This window comes from Neolamprologus multifasciatus, unplaced genomic scaffold (assembly GCF_963576455.1).
Source record: "Neolamprologus multifasciatus unplaced genomic scaffold, fNeoMul1.2 scaffold_30, whole genome shotgun sequence".
In the NCBI taxonomy this organism is placed as follows: domain Eukaryota; kingdom Metazoa; phylum Chordata; class Actinopteri; order Cichliformes; family Cichlidae; genus Neolamprologus; species Neolamprologus multifasciatus.
Window position 1 is genome coordinate 43003 of NW_028181992.1, and position 13881 is coordinate 56883.

A 13881-nucleotide genomic window follows, 5' to 3' on the forward strand; every position below is an offset into this window, starting at 1 on the left:
GTATCTAACCAGATTCTTACTCTGGATGGCATTATCTTGGCCTCCAGTAACACTGTGAGGAACCTTGGAGTCATTTTTGACCAGGATATGTCCTTCAACGCACATATTAAACAAATATGTAAGACTGCGTTCTTCCATTTGCGCAACATCTCTGAAATTAGAAATATCCTGTCTCAGAGTGACGCTGAAAAACTAGTTCATGCATTTATTACTTCCAGGCTGGACTACTGCAATTCATTATTATCAGGATGTCCAAAAAACTCACTGAAAAGCCTTCAGTTAATCCAAAATGCTGCAGCAAGAATACTGACAGGGACTAGAAAGAGAGAGCATATTTCTCCTGTTTTGGCTTCCCTTCATTGGCTTCCTGTTAAATACAGAATTGAATTCAAAATCCTGCTCCTCACATACAAGGTCTTAAATAATCAGGCCCCATCTTATCTTAATGACCTTGTAGTACCATATTACCCTATTAGAGCACTTCGCTCCCGCTCTGCAGGCCTACTTGTTGTTCCTAGAGTATTTAAAAGTAGAATGGGAGGGAGAGCCTTCAGTTTTCAGGCCCCTCTTCTGTGGAACCAGCTTCCAGTTTGGATTCGGGAGACAGACACTATCTCTACTTTTAAGATTAGGCTTAAAACTTTTCTTTTTGCTAAAGCATATAGTTAGGGCTGGACCAGGTGACCCTGAATCCTCCCTTAGTTATGCTGCAATAGATGTAGGCTGCCGGGGGATTCCCATGATGCATTGAGTTTTTCCTTTCCAGTCACCTTTCTCGCTCTCTATGTATTAACAGACCTCTCTGTGTTGAATCATATCTGTTATTAACCTCTGTCTCTCTTCCACAGCATGTCTTTTATCCTGTCTTCCTTCTCTCACCCCAACCGGTCGCAGCAGATGGCCGCCCCTCCCTGAGCCTGGTTCTGCCGGAGGTTTCTTCCTGTTAAAAGGGAGTTTTTCCTTCCCACTGTCGCCAAAGTGCTTGCTCATAGGGGGTCATATGATTGTTGGGTTTTTCTCTGTATCTATGAAGCGCCTTGAGGCGACTTTTGTTGTGATTTGGCGCTATATAAATAAAATTGAATTGAATTGAACATGTTGAACTATGCATTTGACAAAAAAAGAATCTTGAATCTTACTATTCACATGTGCTATGTCCTGCCAAATTAGACGGCACAGGTTTAGGCTGCGCGAAGAAGTGTCTTTGTTTCGCAAGAAGCAAAAAGAGTGAAAAATTTGTATCGTTACATTTAGTTTGAGGGCTACGACAAAAAAAAAAAAAATATTTGTTTTCATGTGGTGTCAGACGTGTCGCGCTAGGGACACTGACACCAAGACCCAAACCCCATCTCCTGGCAGCGGGCAATGGTGCTGCTCGTGGCGGGCAAAGGTGCTGCTGGTGGGCCGCTGGAGCTGTTCACAACGCCCCCTGGACACACAACTTTCTCTGATTCCCAATAACATAAATGTTCATGTTCATCCTTCTAAAATAAATGTTTTTCTGATGTGATCTTGTATTGTTATTTAGACAATTTCTATTTTATTTTAGAACAAAACAAGGTAATAAGCATTTGGTGTATGCAAAAAAATGATAAACCTGATATGGCACTATATGACATTTAGTGTGCTCCTGCACAAAAAATAATAATGGATCAAAATGAATGTTGGTGCCAATGTTTGGACCATCTAAAGGCCTAATTATAATAACAATCAAATATTACTTCAAATGTATTTTATGAAAAATATTTAAGTTTTTATTTTTTTTCTGTTAAAAAGCAGGGCGCTCATGTACCCAAACTGGTATTTAAAGGGTTAAAACAATGAAAATATAATTAAAAACAAACACAGTCTCTAACTTTGGGACATCAATTTTGTCCCCAAGCATTGCTAAACAGTGAGGCTGAAGGTCCACTGGGACAGACGAGCATTAAACACAGACACACACAAACAGCACATACCCACAATTCCTCCCACATCAAACAGTGTGGACAGATCTCCAGCCTTTTTGGCATCCAGGTGAGCTGAAACACACAAACACAGAGTCTATTATGTCAGTTCTCCTTCTTCAGCAGTCTGCTGACAGTCTGACACATGAGTGGACTGCTCACTGTAGAATATCCTGAGGACAAAACATCTGCTCCGTGATCTGTGAGAAGCCTGTCCAACTCTGCCACACTCTGTATCAGCCTCTTTCAGTTTAACATACTGGTTTTATATCTACATAACCCAGTTACTACATTACAAACAGACAATAGAAAAGTCTTTAACTGTGTTATATTACATGCTGACAATGTTTCTGTGGATTAATTACAAATGAAACCAGAAGGTCACAGTAACTCATGAAGCTCAAGGTCTACCACAGTTTACATGTTTAAGGACTGAAAGAACGTTTTGTTGTCACTGCTGGCTGTACTGCACAAACAATGAGAAGTCAAGGGGGCTTGCATTCATATTCAGAACAACTTAATCTTGTTTCACTGACCAACACTCTGGGACAGGTCTTAACAGCTGTGGACGGCTTTAATGCCTTGCCCATTCATAAGCTCATTGGTCGTTGAGTAACAAAAACAAGTTTCATGCAGCACCCAAAGAAACCAAAATGAATCCATCTTCACACAGTCCTATAGATTTCTCTTTTTCCAGTGTGAACTGGCCTTTGTTGACCAAACCAGGCTCATAAAAACTGTTCAGTTTATGTAAGGACCTGGCTGACTGTCTGCTCTCACACCTACAGGACATTATCAGTATTACCTATTGTTTTTAACAACACATCTAGTATGTATTAAATTGCAGCACAGTAGCCAAACTTTGAACTTATGGTTTCACCATCCTTAATGACTAGAGCTCCTTCACCCTTACTTATTAAATGATGCCTTATCTACGCCCTCACAATGTTCTTGTAACTTATACATTGTGTAAGTAGTGGTTTTTTTTATATTGTTGTTTTTAAACTTGTCACTTTCTTGCACCTATGTGGTCTTGTTAGCTAATTTCACTGCACAATGACAATAAAAGAAGTTCAAATGTTTCTATTGACTGATGTCATGTTTTTTGACAGGATAAATACTGCTGTAAACACTACTCCAGTCTCTCAGTTGGCCAATATTTTTGCAGATTTTCTTTTGCCAATTTATCCATAATTCAGTGTCCTGCTTCAGATAGCCAACGTATAAATTTAGACATATTGGACGTCTGTCAATGTAATCTGTTTTTTTAATCCACAGTCAAAATCTATGCATGAAGTCGTGCCTGAGGGGTTTCTATGTGCTCCTCACCTGCTTTGGTGATGTACAGCGGCAGCCAGAAGAGGAAAGTATAGCTGACCAGCTTAGCAAACAGCAGACACAGAGAGAACTCCACCACTCCCTGCAGACAAACAAACGCACACAGTAATCAGACTTACTTCATAAGTTACGTTAGATCTGCCTCAGCTTGCAACTCAGATAACTGCAAGCTAATCACTCCAAAAGCTGTCCAAATATAAGCCTTTCAGTGTTGTTTCTTTCTCACTTTGAGAGAAAAGATCTAAAAACCAGAGCAACTAAACAAGATGATTCTTCTGAATTGATTTTCTATCTTAAAGCACTTACACAACAATCTTACACATCCTGCTCTTACTTAGAGCATCACTCTTAAAACAACATCAAAAGACTTTTGCCTGATAGGAGACTTGGTCAGATTTGTTGCAGTGAAAGCATCAGAGTGACGCAGGTGATGGACACAGGTTTGCATGTGTGACTTACGGGTATCCGTAGCACTCCCATGAAGCTGATGGCAGACGGCTCCGACTCACTCTTCACCACCACAACCGGCTGCATGGGGATGCGCTCGCTCTCTCTAGGCAACAGGAGCTCTGTGTCGTAGCTCTGAGGGAGAGAGCAGAGCAAAGATCTGTACCCATACCCAGACCACCGGACAGCTGAAGAACAAAGGGGACCCCGAGGGGTCAGCACTGACAGTACTTAGACTGGACTTTTGTTTCATAAATAAAATTACAAAAACAAATAAATAAATGGAAAAGAGTGAACTTAGTCAACCTGCAATTTAAGACCAATTATTGAAAGATTCTCCTTTCTAATTAAATAAACAAGGAATATTTCTCCCCTTCAGATGGTACAGACCAACACACGTTGTGTGTATGTGAAGTATAACTGTACGATTATGTCAGCAGTTTGGTGTAGATGAGCACGGTTTGCCAGCAGTGCATTCATGTAAAGGACCTGAGGATAAAACTCCCACTGATAAGTTTTGAAAGAACAGGAGCTGGAAAACCTCGCCCAACTACCTTCCAAACAAGGAGAAAAAAAGGAGAAAAATAGAAACCCTGCGGCTGAATCCGAATGTCCTGATTTTTCTCTTATTTGCAAACTTGCTTTCTAAAACTAAGTCTGTGCAGACACACTGTGCTCTGCAGGGTAGGACTCGCATTGATGACACTGTACAGATGTGGATAAGTACTATATTTAAATTCAAACATCTCCTTACATTAATACTAAAAAAAAATCATGGTCATCAGTCAGAGCTCCTTGTTGCAGTCAGAGTGTGCTTGACTGCAACCCCCCATCACCTTTAATGCTGACCCTTTCTGCCTCCTTAGTAGAGTGGTTAAAACACAAGTTCACCCTAAGCATTCTTCAGCGCTCCAGTCATTCCTCATGTCCAGACATTTGGATTCAGCCTAGCAGTGATTTCACCCAGCATCCAAAGCTCTGACCACCAGCAGAGATCTCTGAAGAACTGACCTTCCTGTTTTGAATACTATCCTTGTAATAATAGCAGACCTGAATGGATTACAATGACATAATAGAACATGTTTCTGTGGTGCTGCATGACAATCGGTCTTATTAGATGCACAAATTCATTTCTTGCTTCCAAAATGTGGCCTGTACAGTTTATTGTTCAACAGTCTGAAATGTGCCACTTAGAAACTTTTAAAGTTTTATTTGAACATAAACAGAAGGCTGATTTTGTTCTAGAGTAAAGCAAAAAGATTACAAGCTTATAATCTTGTAATCTTCTAGTCTGATCGATGATAGATGTTTGGAAATACAGTACATGCAGTCCACACACACAACATACTTGGTGATTAGTTCAGTGGTGCGTGCGTAGGATTGGTTATCCATCATGACCATGTGATGTGTGATGGAATAAGGCGTGGCCTTACAGTAAGTACAGTAAATAATCTCAGTTTTAAGTTAAACTGTGAGACACACCTGATTTTTGTTGTCCTTGTACTGTAGATACACCTCTGTGTGTCCGTTCACTCCATTCCAACTCTTGCTTGGGACCTAATCAAAGAGAGACATTCACAGCTAAACAGGGCTGCTGATTGATAATTCAAATGCAAATAAAAATAAAATACTTTTTCCTTCATTTCCACATTTAATTATAAATGACTGAGAATGAGTGAAAATGAAAATGAATGAGTTAATATTACACTGAAATATTATTCATGCTTAATGAACCAAACTAGTCTTCAATATAAGAAATTAAAACAAACAAAAATTGTGTACTTACAGTCTTGCCTAGAGATGAATTTTGTGTATAGATGGTTTTTAGGTCATTAGGATCTGAAGAATGAAAACAGTACCATCAGGTTAATACAACATAATCCATTTACAGCTATAAAGTCCATTCTTCAAAGAGCCAACGTACTGAAAAGACAATCACAGGAAGCAGACTGCCTCAGCTAACTGAATCTAAATGCATTCATTTCATTTGATAGCAAGCATTCTTTGAGCAATGAATGTGTGTGCTTAGAAAAACAAGAAACTCCTTATAACACTCATCAGAAAAACATGATGAAGCTGTACTTACGCTCAATGAGAAAGAGAAAGCAAACCACGCCCATGATGATGAGCCCTGGTACGATGAAGGACATGCCCCAGTTGGAGGAGACCCAGTAGCCGGCAATCAGAGAGCCCAAGATGTTTCCCACTGAAGTGTGAGAGTTCCACAGTCCCATGATGAGTCCACGCCTGACCCAGAAACAGAGACCTTCGGTTCATACAGTGCTGACGCTGACAGAGATACAGTCTGCTCCACAAGTATTTGGGCAGTTGTTTGGGTTTTTTTGATGCATGCTGAACTTTCCAGGTAAGGAAATCCTAGGATATTTGGAAAGAGTTTTACCCTCCGTATGCCCCCACAGTTGAAGCAGTTAAGACATGACTAAAGTAAGGACATGTATTCAAAGATCAATTGCTATTTAACTCCTGTGGACAGATATTTCTGCTCTTTTCAGCTGTGCAGACGAGAAGAAATGAGCTTTCGCTGAAGGGTGGCTGGCTTCTCCCTTAGAGACAGGGTGAAGAGCGCAGCAGTTCAAGGGGCTCAGAGTAGAGCTGCTCTCCTCCACATGAAAAGTTGATGTAGTTTGGGCATCTGACTGGGATGCCTGCTGAGTTAGGGGTTCCAGGCATGTCATACTGGGAAGAGGCCTCAGGGTATACCCAGGACATGCTGGAGAGATTATATCTCTTCACTGACATGCTAATTTGAGTTCCCCTGGCTAAGTGGAAGAAAATAGATGGATGGATCTTGTTCGGTCATAAAGTCCAACTTTTTATTTCTTTTGTTCTGCTAACAGCCAGTGTGCATTATACAGCCAGGAATTCTTAGACATTACCTTCCCTTTCCAAACCAGTTGCCGATACAGGTCACCACACTAGGCCAACCAGTGGTCTGAACCAAGCCATTGGCCAACTGCAAAATGACAAGAAGGTGAATCACTGTACAGAACAGTTTGTTGTTATGCATTCCTTACAGGGTCACATGTGCACTTCCTCTGTATAAACATACACAATGGCAAGTTTATTGCTACATAAACTTGTCATTGTGCATTTTTGTGTGCATATCCACTTACACTCCTATGTGTACTGGAGAGTCCTTGTATAAGTAGGAGTCGTAGTAATGTCTCTGAGCCAAGTCAGTGTCATGTGAGGTTGTACCTCACCGTCCAGCAGCTCAGTGCTGCTGACAGTGAGGTCCATATCTGGGATGAGATCCCCAGGATATCACCCACTGCTTCATTAGGAGCAGGCCTTGATGTGGACTAGCCTGCCATGTTATTTTTACACTTTTTTCACTTTCATTGTTTCTTTAAATTTATCCCTCTGTAGGTTTATAATTGTCATTTTCATCAAACGAAGTCTTTTAATTCCTATTCATACCCAGTCTATATCAGTACAGACATATCTGATGTTCTTTTTCTTTACTATTGAGCTCTGATGTGTGTTAACGTGTTACTTTAATTTTTTGAGCGGTGTAAATGAACATATCATCCTATAAAATGATCATCCTGCACCTCACCTGGACAAATATATAGAAGCTCAGGTTGTGGATGTTGTAGATGTAGCCAAGCCCAAATAGACAAGTGAACACACCGCTGGCCAGCATGCCCACTGTGAGGTTCAGACGAATGGGCAGGCGCTCCCCGATAATGCCGCTAGATGGATGCACAGTGATGACGTCATATTAACCATCACACATTTCAGCACATAAAGTAGTTTAAATATTTGAGAGTTACTGAGAAAAAAAAGTTCTGTTGTGGTTTTTGGGGTTGGATAAAGAGGATAAATACACCGAATCAACAATTATCATTTTATTCTGGCAACTTGCTAAATTAGTGGTCATAACATACTCACTCACTCCAGCGGTATATGTCAAGGGGCTGCGGAAGGACAGACTGGGAATTGTTAGATCGATGGAAAAATGGAAAACATGCTGGACTTCAGTGAAACCACAGCACATATAATGATGGAGGAATATGTAGGAATTATTGACACAAACAGACCAGAGAATTTTTAATAATCCGACTAATAACGGTGGGTGGCAGATGGTTAGTATTGCTGCCTCATAGCAAGAAGGTGCCTTATTCAAATCCACTGGCCAGCTGCGGCCTTCCCTCTTCATCACCAGTTCACATTTACTGTGTAAAATCATTTCCTCCTCCACACCTTGCCATCTTACCTCAAGTACATTCCAATTGCGTAAGCACACAGAAAGGAGTAGTCCATGGCTCCCAGCAGCTGTTTGTAATTGCTTTTATCTGTAAATATGGGGAACAGGTGTTTAATTCAGGACAGCACATCAGGTTTTGTTTATCTGCGAGGTTTTTACTAATTGCTCGACACATTCATCTATGTTTTGCATGCATGAGTATTAAGAAACCTGCTGCTGATGATGCTGTGGCCTTTAGTGTAAACTTCTAACATTATAAACATTCGAAAAAGATGAAAAAATCTCAAGATAACACAGACCAAAAGGTTTCCAGCCGCAGTCGACATCTGTGTGGAGAGATAGCAGGGAGGGCTGCTGGCTGCTGCTGGATGCAATGATGGCTGCTTCACTGACAGCTGAGCAGTTCTTATGAAGCTCACTCTGTAAGCACAAAACCATTAAGCCACACAGAAAACACAGGAAGAAGAAACAGGGGTCTTTACTGTGATTAGGTAACTGTTTAAGAGGTGAGAATTTCAAAAACAAAAATGTTAATGAATATCTCAAATCAAGCATCTAACAGTTTCAAGATTCAAAATAAAAAAAGTAGCAGCTGAGAGTTTTTCAGTTTATCTAGACTCAGTCTGCCAGTTAAAGGTCTCCAGTTTTCTGAGGTTCTTGGACACACGGAGCCACACACTGCTCTTCTGAGGTGTGTTTAGCATCACTTTCCTGATGTGGAAACCATCCTGCTCACTTCTCTGGCAGCTTGATTGTTTAATTGAATATAGTCTTCCCTGTTCCACTGGCATAGTCTTTCCTGCCCTTCACTAAAAAATCTGAAAGATCTTTCTTCTCACGAAGCCTTTTCTCCCTGACTCCATGATGGTCACAGTAGAGAAAGAAATATTTATGCGTTACCATAGCGACCAGAGCGCATTAAGGGGCAGAGAGGAGGATGTTACTCTCAATGTTGTTGGTGCATTTCAGGAGGACGCTGCTAATAAAGTTATTACACAGTGAATTCACGCTTATTATTATATTTACAGAATACCACCGTTTGTGTCTCGGTCGTATCATTTTATTTTGTTGTATTTATCTGCAACACCTTAAAGGCCGGTCCGTGAATATATTGTCTGACATTAAACCAGTCGGTGGTGCCAAGAAGGTTGGGGACCGCTGCTGTAGAGCACACCACTCAGCGTCTACTCCGTCTTTGTCCCACCTCCGTTGATTTTCTGCATTGAGTTCTTTCACAAATTTGTCCCGGGTCCAGACTGCATCCATTCCAGTTCAGTGTTCTTTCTTACTGGGATTACAAATCAAGCTCCTTTGCTACCTCTTTTAGCTTTCTCCTGTTCTATTCTTTGGGGGAGATTTGGACAGAGCCCAAGGCTGCGGGTGTTTATTAGGACAATGTACACCAGCTGGTCGTAACCAGCGATGGCTGTAAACAAGCTGTGATGGAGCACAGACTGGAATGATGAGTTTATTTTGGCCGTGTGTATATGTATACGTAGGTCTTGACATATAAATAATTGCTACAAACATCTGAGATTTGCTATTTCTTCAAAGTGTTCTTTTAATTTTTTGGAGCAGTGTACAAACATCGCACAACAGTGCAGCACCTATTAGTACAATCATTGATGCCATGTACTGTTTCTGGAATACCATATCTTACCTTGACAATACTAATTGGTTTCCTGGACAGGTGGAAACTGGTGTAGAGCAAGAAGGTTAGGATGAAGGTGAGAGCTCTGTACCTGAAGGGAGAGAACACAGGAAGGCAGCTCTGAGAAATGAGGGAGCTCATAACATGGAGACCACAGGTTTGAGATGTCCATAATTATGAGTCATCTGCACTACCCCAGATACAGTGGGTTACAAAAAAGATGTAACTGACACCAAACTCACAATTTTGAATTCCCCCAGAGAAATTATACTTAACAAAAGGATGGTGGGGCTGTGTTCATGTAGCACAGCCCCCCGCTGTGAGAGTAACAGTGTCACAGTGCTTTATTTTTTGCTTAAATGCTTTCTAGCTGTTACCAACAAACTCACACCTTGATGGGGCAATGTGAAGTTCAGTATCTGGCCTATGTGGTCTGGAGGAGCAGAGTATCAAACCTTTCTTCAGACTGTTGGGGATGAGGGTGGAGAGGTGCAGGTAACTTGGCCAGTGCCATTTCTCTTCTTTGTTTAATAATAGACTGTTTGAAGAACAGGGGTACAGTGCACTTAGAGATGGACAGGCTGAAAAACACCATGTATACAGTAGCTGGCTGGTTGGAGTGAATTAAAAAAAAAAAAAAGACTTAATAAGTGAGCACAATTACAATACAATAAAGAACACGTAATTGTTATAACTTATTATTATTATTATTATATTAGCTGTTGGATGATATTTGTCAACTTGTGTTAAGTAATCATGGAAACAGTAAATCAGTCATCACTGTGTGCAGTGTGCTTACATTTGTGGTGGAGGAGAGTGAAAGTGCTACTCTAATGGTTATACATGAATCTATTCGGTCACCCAGTCTGCTGACTGGTGACTGTCATTGGTGGCAGTAACAGTATCAGTCATCTAGCATTAGCCTATGGAGTCGACCGCCCAGCCCAAGTTTAAACATTGTTGCAATTGTTGTATTTTTAGATGTTATTTTACAAAGAAAGTCCACATCTCAAACTGTAAAATGCACAAAGGTTCACTGCAGACATTTTGTGGCCCTACAAGGAAATGTTGCAAACTGATTTGATGCCCCACACCTAGCTGACCAACGCTACAACATATGTAAACTAGAAAAATTTGCATTTCCTGCGAAAATGCAGTGTGGATGCTTTAAAGCTGAAGCTGTCTGCAAAAACTAGCTGAAAAAGCTGAAAAGTTGCAGAAATTGTAAAAACTTTGCAGAAGCAAAGGAACTTTGCTAAAAAGTAATAACTTAGCAGAACTGCAATATCTTAGAGGAAACATAATACTTGGCAGAAATACAATAGCATAGCAGAACTTGGCAGAAATATTGTAACTTACCAGAAACACGATAACTTCTCAAATATACAAGAATTTAGGAGAAATAGTATAAGATAACAGAAAGAATATATTTAGCCAAAAATACTTAAACATTACAGAAACACTATGATTTAGAAAAATAGTACAACATAGCAGAAATACTGTGATTTACCAGAGAAACTGTGATCAAATATGAATATTGTAATTTTAAATTAATACTATGTTTTAGCACAAATACTATAATTTGACAGAAATACTATCATTTGGCAGAAATACTATGTTTCAGCACAAATACTCTGGTTTAGCACAAATATTATAACATAGCAGAAATACAATTATATAGCAGAAATGCTATATTTAGAAAGAGAAATATAATATAGTAGAAATAATATGATTTAGCAGAAATACTGTAATCAGCACATATACTGTAACATGACAGAAATTCCTCCACTTAGTAGTAATACTATAACATAACACAAATGTTATGATTTGGCACAAAAACCATGATTTGGCAAAAATACTATGATTTAGCAGAAATACTATGATTGAGCAGTACTACTACCAGTACTAAGTACTAAGATGTAGTAAAAGTACTTTGATTTAACAGAAATACAATTATGGAGGAGTAATACTTTAAAATGGGAGAAATATTGATACACACACACATACACAGAGCCTAAAGGGAACAGTATTTGTGCCATGGAGTGTTAACAAGAATGTGAGGTCCATATTAGAAAAGCTGGTAAAATCATAAAAAAGTTTGCAGAATTGTAATAAATGATGAATATGAATTACTGGTCTGTGATAGTGTATTAATTTGTAGGGAAAAAAACATGTTGACCAATGTGGGATTGAACCCACGACCTTTTGGTTAAAGACCCGTGTCATTACCAACTGCGCCACTGGGAAAGAGAGCGGGCGCCTGGAAGACAGGGTCATGAGCAGTCAGAATTAGATCGCGGTGAGAGGCGCGCTGAGTTACAAAACGTCGTGTAACTCAAAAACTAGGTGGACTAGAAACATAATTCTTGTACTGGGTCAATCAGCGGACTTTGGTGTACTTTGACTGCGATTTTTATTGCTCTTTGTACAACCGTTGCTGAGATATGACGAGAGAAGAAACGGCAGACCTCAGATATGATTGGCTGGCTGGGAAGCCGTGCAGGCCCTGATATGTAAATTTCAGGGCTAAGTGTCTCAGTCCTCACAGAGGATTGGCTGCCTGGGGACCTGGCAGTAATATATAGAAATAGTATGATTAAGCAGAAATACTATAAAAAGCAGAAATACTATAATTTTACAGAAATACTATAATTTAGCACAAATACTATATTGTCACGGGGGTGTGGGGAAGGAGGACCCAGGCGCAGTGCTCTGTGTATAAACAGTGCGTTTATTTACAGTGTGTGGAAATAACAACAAATTCCCGTGCTTTCCCCAGACTCCCGTGTTGTGTCTTCTCCCACTGTTTGTGCTCTCCGCTCCCGTGTCTCAGCACTCCCCGTGCTGGCTGCTGTCTGGCACTCCACCCCTCTCCTCTGGACACAATAGAAGCAGCCGTCAGGACACATACAATCGCGGGCATATACACACACACTAACCAAGCACAACTGGATGACTGACGTGGAGTCTCACGCAATGATCCCGCGTCGGTGGGAGCTCCAAGACTCTCTTAAGTAGCCAGAACCAAAACAAGCAAAAACAACAAACAACAAACCCTCCCAGGTCACAGTCCCAAAGTCAGACCGCGCATCCCGCAGCGGCGCATCCCGCTCGCCGATCTCCCCCGGCTGCGGCGCGGGCTCCTCCCGCTCGCCGAGGTCCCCCGGCTGCGGCGCGGGCTCCACTCGCTCGCCGAGCTCCGGCGCGGGCTCCACCTGCTCGCCGAGCTCCGGCGCGGGCTCCACCTGCTCGCCGAGCAGCGGCGCTGGCTTCTCCTGCTCGCCGAGCAGCGGCGCGGGCTCCTTTGGCAGCGGCGCTGGCTTCTCCTGCTCGCCGGGCAGCGGCGCTGGCTCCACCGGCTCGCTGAGCTCCTCCGGCAGCAGCGCTGGCTCCACCGGCTCGCTGAGCTCCTCCGGCAGCGGCGCTGGCTCCACCGGCTCGCCGAGCAACTGCTCGGGCATGCGAGCTCCACTGGCTCGCCGAGCTTCTGCTCGGGCAGTGCGAGCTCCACCGGCTCGCCGAGCTCCTGCTCGGGCAGTGCGAGCTCCTCCTGCTCGCCGAGCTCCTGCTCGGGCAGTGCGAGCTCCTCCGGCTCGCCAAGCTCCTGCTCGGGCAGGGCAGGTCCGGGTGGCGACGTAGCAGCCGGTGAAGAAGATGGCAGAAGGGTGACTGCAGGCGGATGAGATGACGGCGGTGCCACAGCTGCAGATGTTGAAGCAGCGAGTGGTGTGGAGACCTCTGACCGAGGTGATGTTACCTGCGCTGTCGGCTCGTCCACTGCAGACACAAAACCAGATGGGGAGGGAAATGGAAAATTGTCCGTACTACTCACCACAGCCGACTCTTGAGAAGTTCGTGGATTAGGCTGCGGTGAGGAAAGCCGGTGGAGCGAACGTCGTTTCCGTGTAGACGTCGGGGCCGGCATCTCAGGCTGTGAATCCACCAGCGGTCCGGGCCGGTGAGCAGCCTGAGGAGGAGAGTGGAGGTGGAGGGTGGAAAGCAGGAAGTCCAGGACAACTGGATTGAGGGAGTCCACCAGCCAGGGGAATTTAACAAGTGTCTCCACATATGTACAAGCATAGAGCAAACGGGGAAGCAACACCAAAAATATATAGTAATACATATAACTAGTCCATAACTGCTCAGGGATCCTGGGTTGCTCAGACCCAGAACCCTGACATATATTAAGCACAAATCCTATAAAAAGCAGAAATACTATAATTTAGCAGAAATACTATATTAAGCACAAATCCTATATTAAGCACAAT

At 42.3% G+C, this 13881-nt stretch overlaps 1 protein-coding gene across 3 annotated transcripts in view; it reads right to left on the reverse strand.

Annotated features, from left to right (window-relative positions):
- The window catches only part of LOC146490300 (glucose-6-phosphate exchanger SLC37A1-like), a 34393-nt gene extending 24510 nt beyond the window's left edge, over positions 1-9883 (reverse strand). For 2 of the 3 annotated variants that reach the window (XR_014872831.1, XM_085153341.1), the window contains exons 1-12: positions 9623-9883; positions 8262-8382; positions 7972-8050; positions 7312-7447; positions 6629-6705; positions 5818-5978; positions 5518-5570; positions 5214-5288; positions 4743-4781; positions 3744-3866; positions 3276-3366; positions 1959-2021 (exon numbers count right to left, since the gene is read on the reverse strand). Coding sequence is in view for 2 of the 3 variants with exons in the window: in XM_085153341.1 (XP_085009467.1) it covers positions 1959-2021; positions 3276-3366; positions 3744-3866; positions 4743-4781; positions 5214-5288; positions 5518-5570; positions 5818-5978; positions 6629-6705; positions 7312-7447; positions 7972-8050; positions 8262-8382; positions 9623-9754 (1150 nt within the window). In the remaining variant the exon portion in view is untranslated. The remainder of the gene's footprint in view (positions 1-1958; positions 2022-3275; positions 3367-3743; positions 3867-4742; positions 4782-5213; positions 5289-5517; positions 5571-5817; positions 5979-6628; positions 6706-7311; positions 7448-7971; positions 8051-8261; positions 8383-9622) is intronic. The other variant, XM_085153342.1, reaches the window with a different exon arrangement.
- Between the last annotated feature and the right edge of the window lie 3998 nt (positions 9884-13881).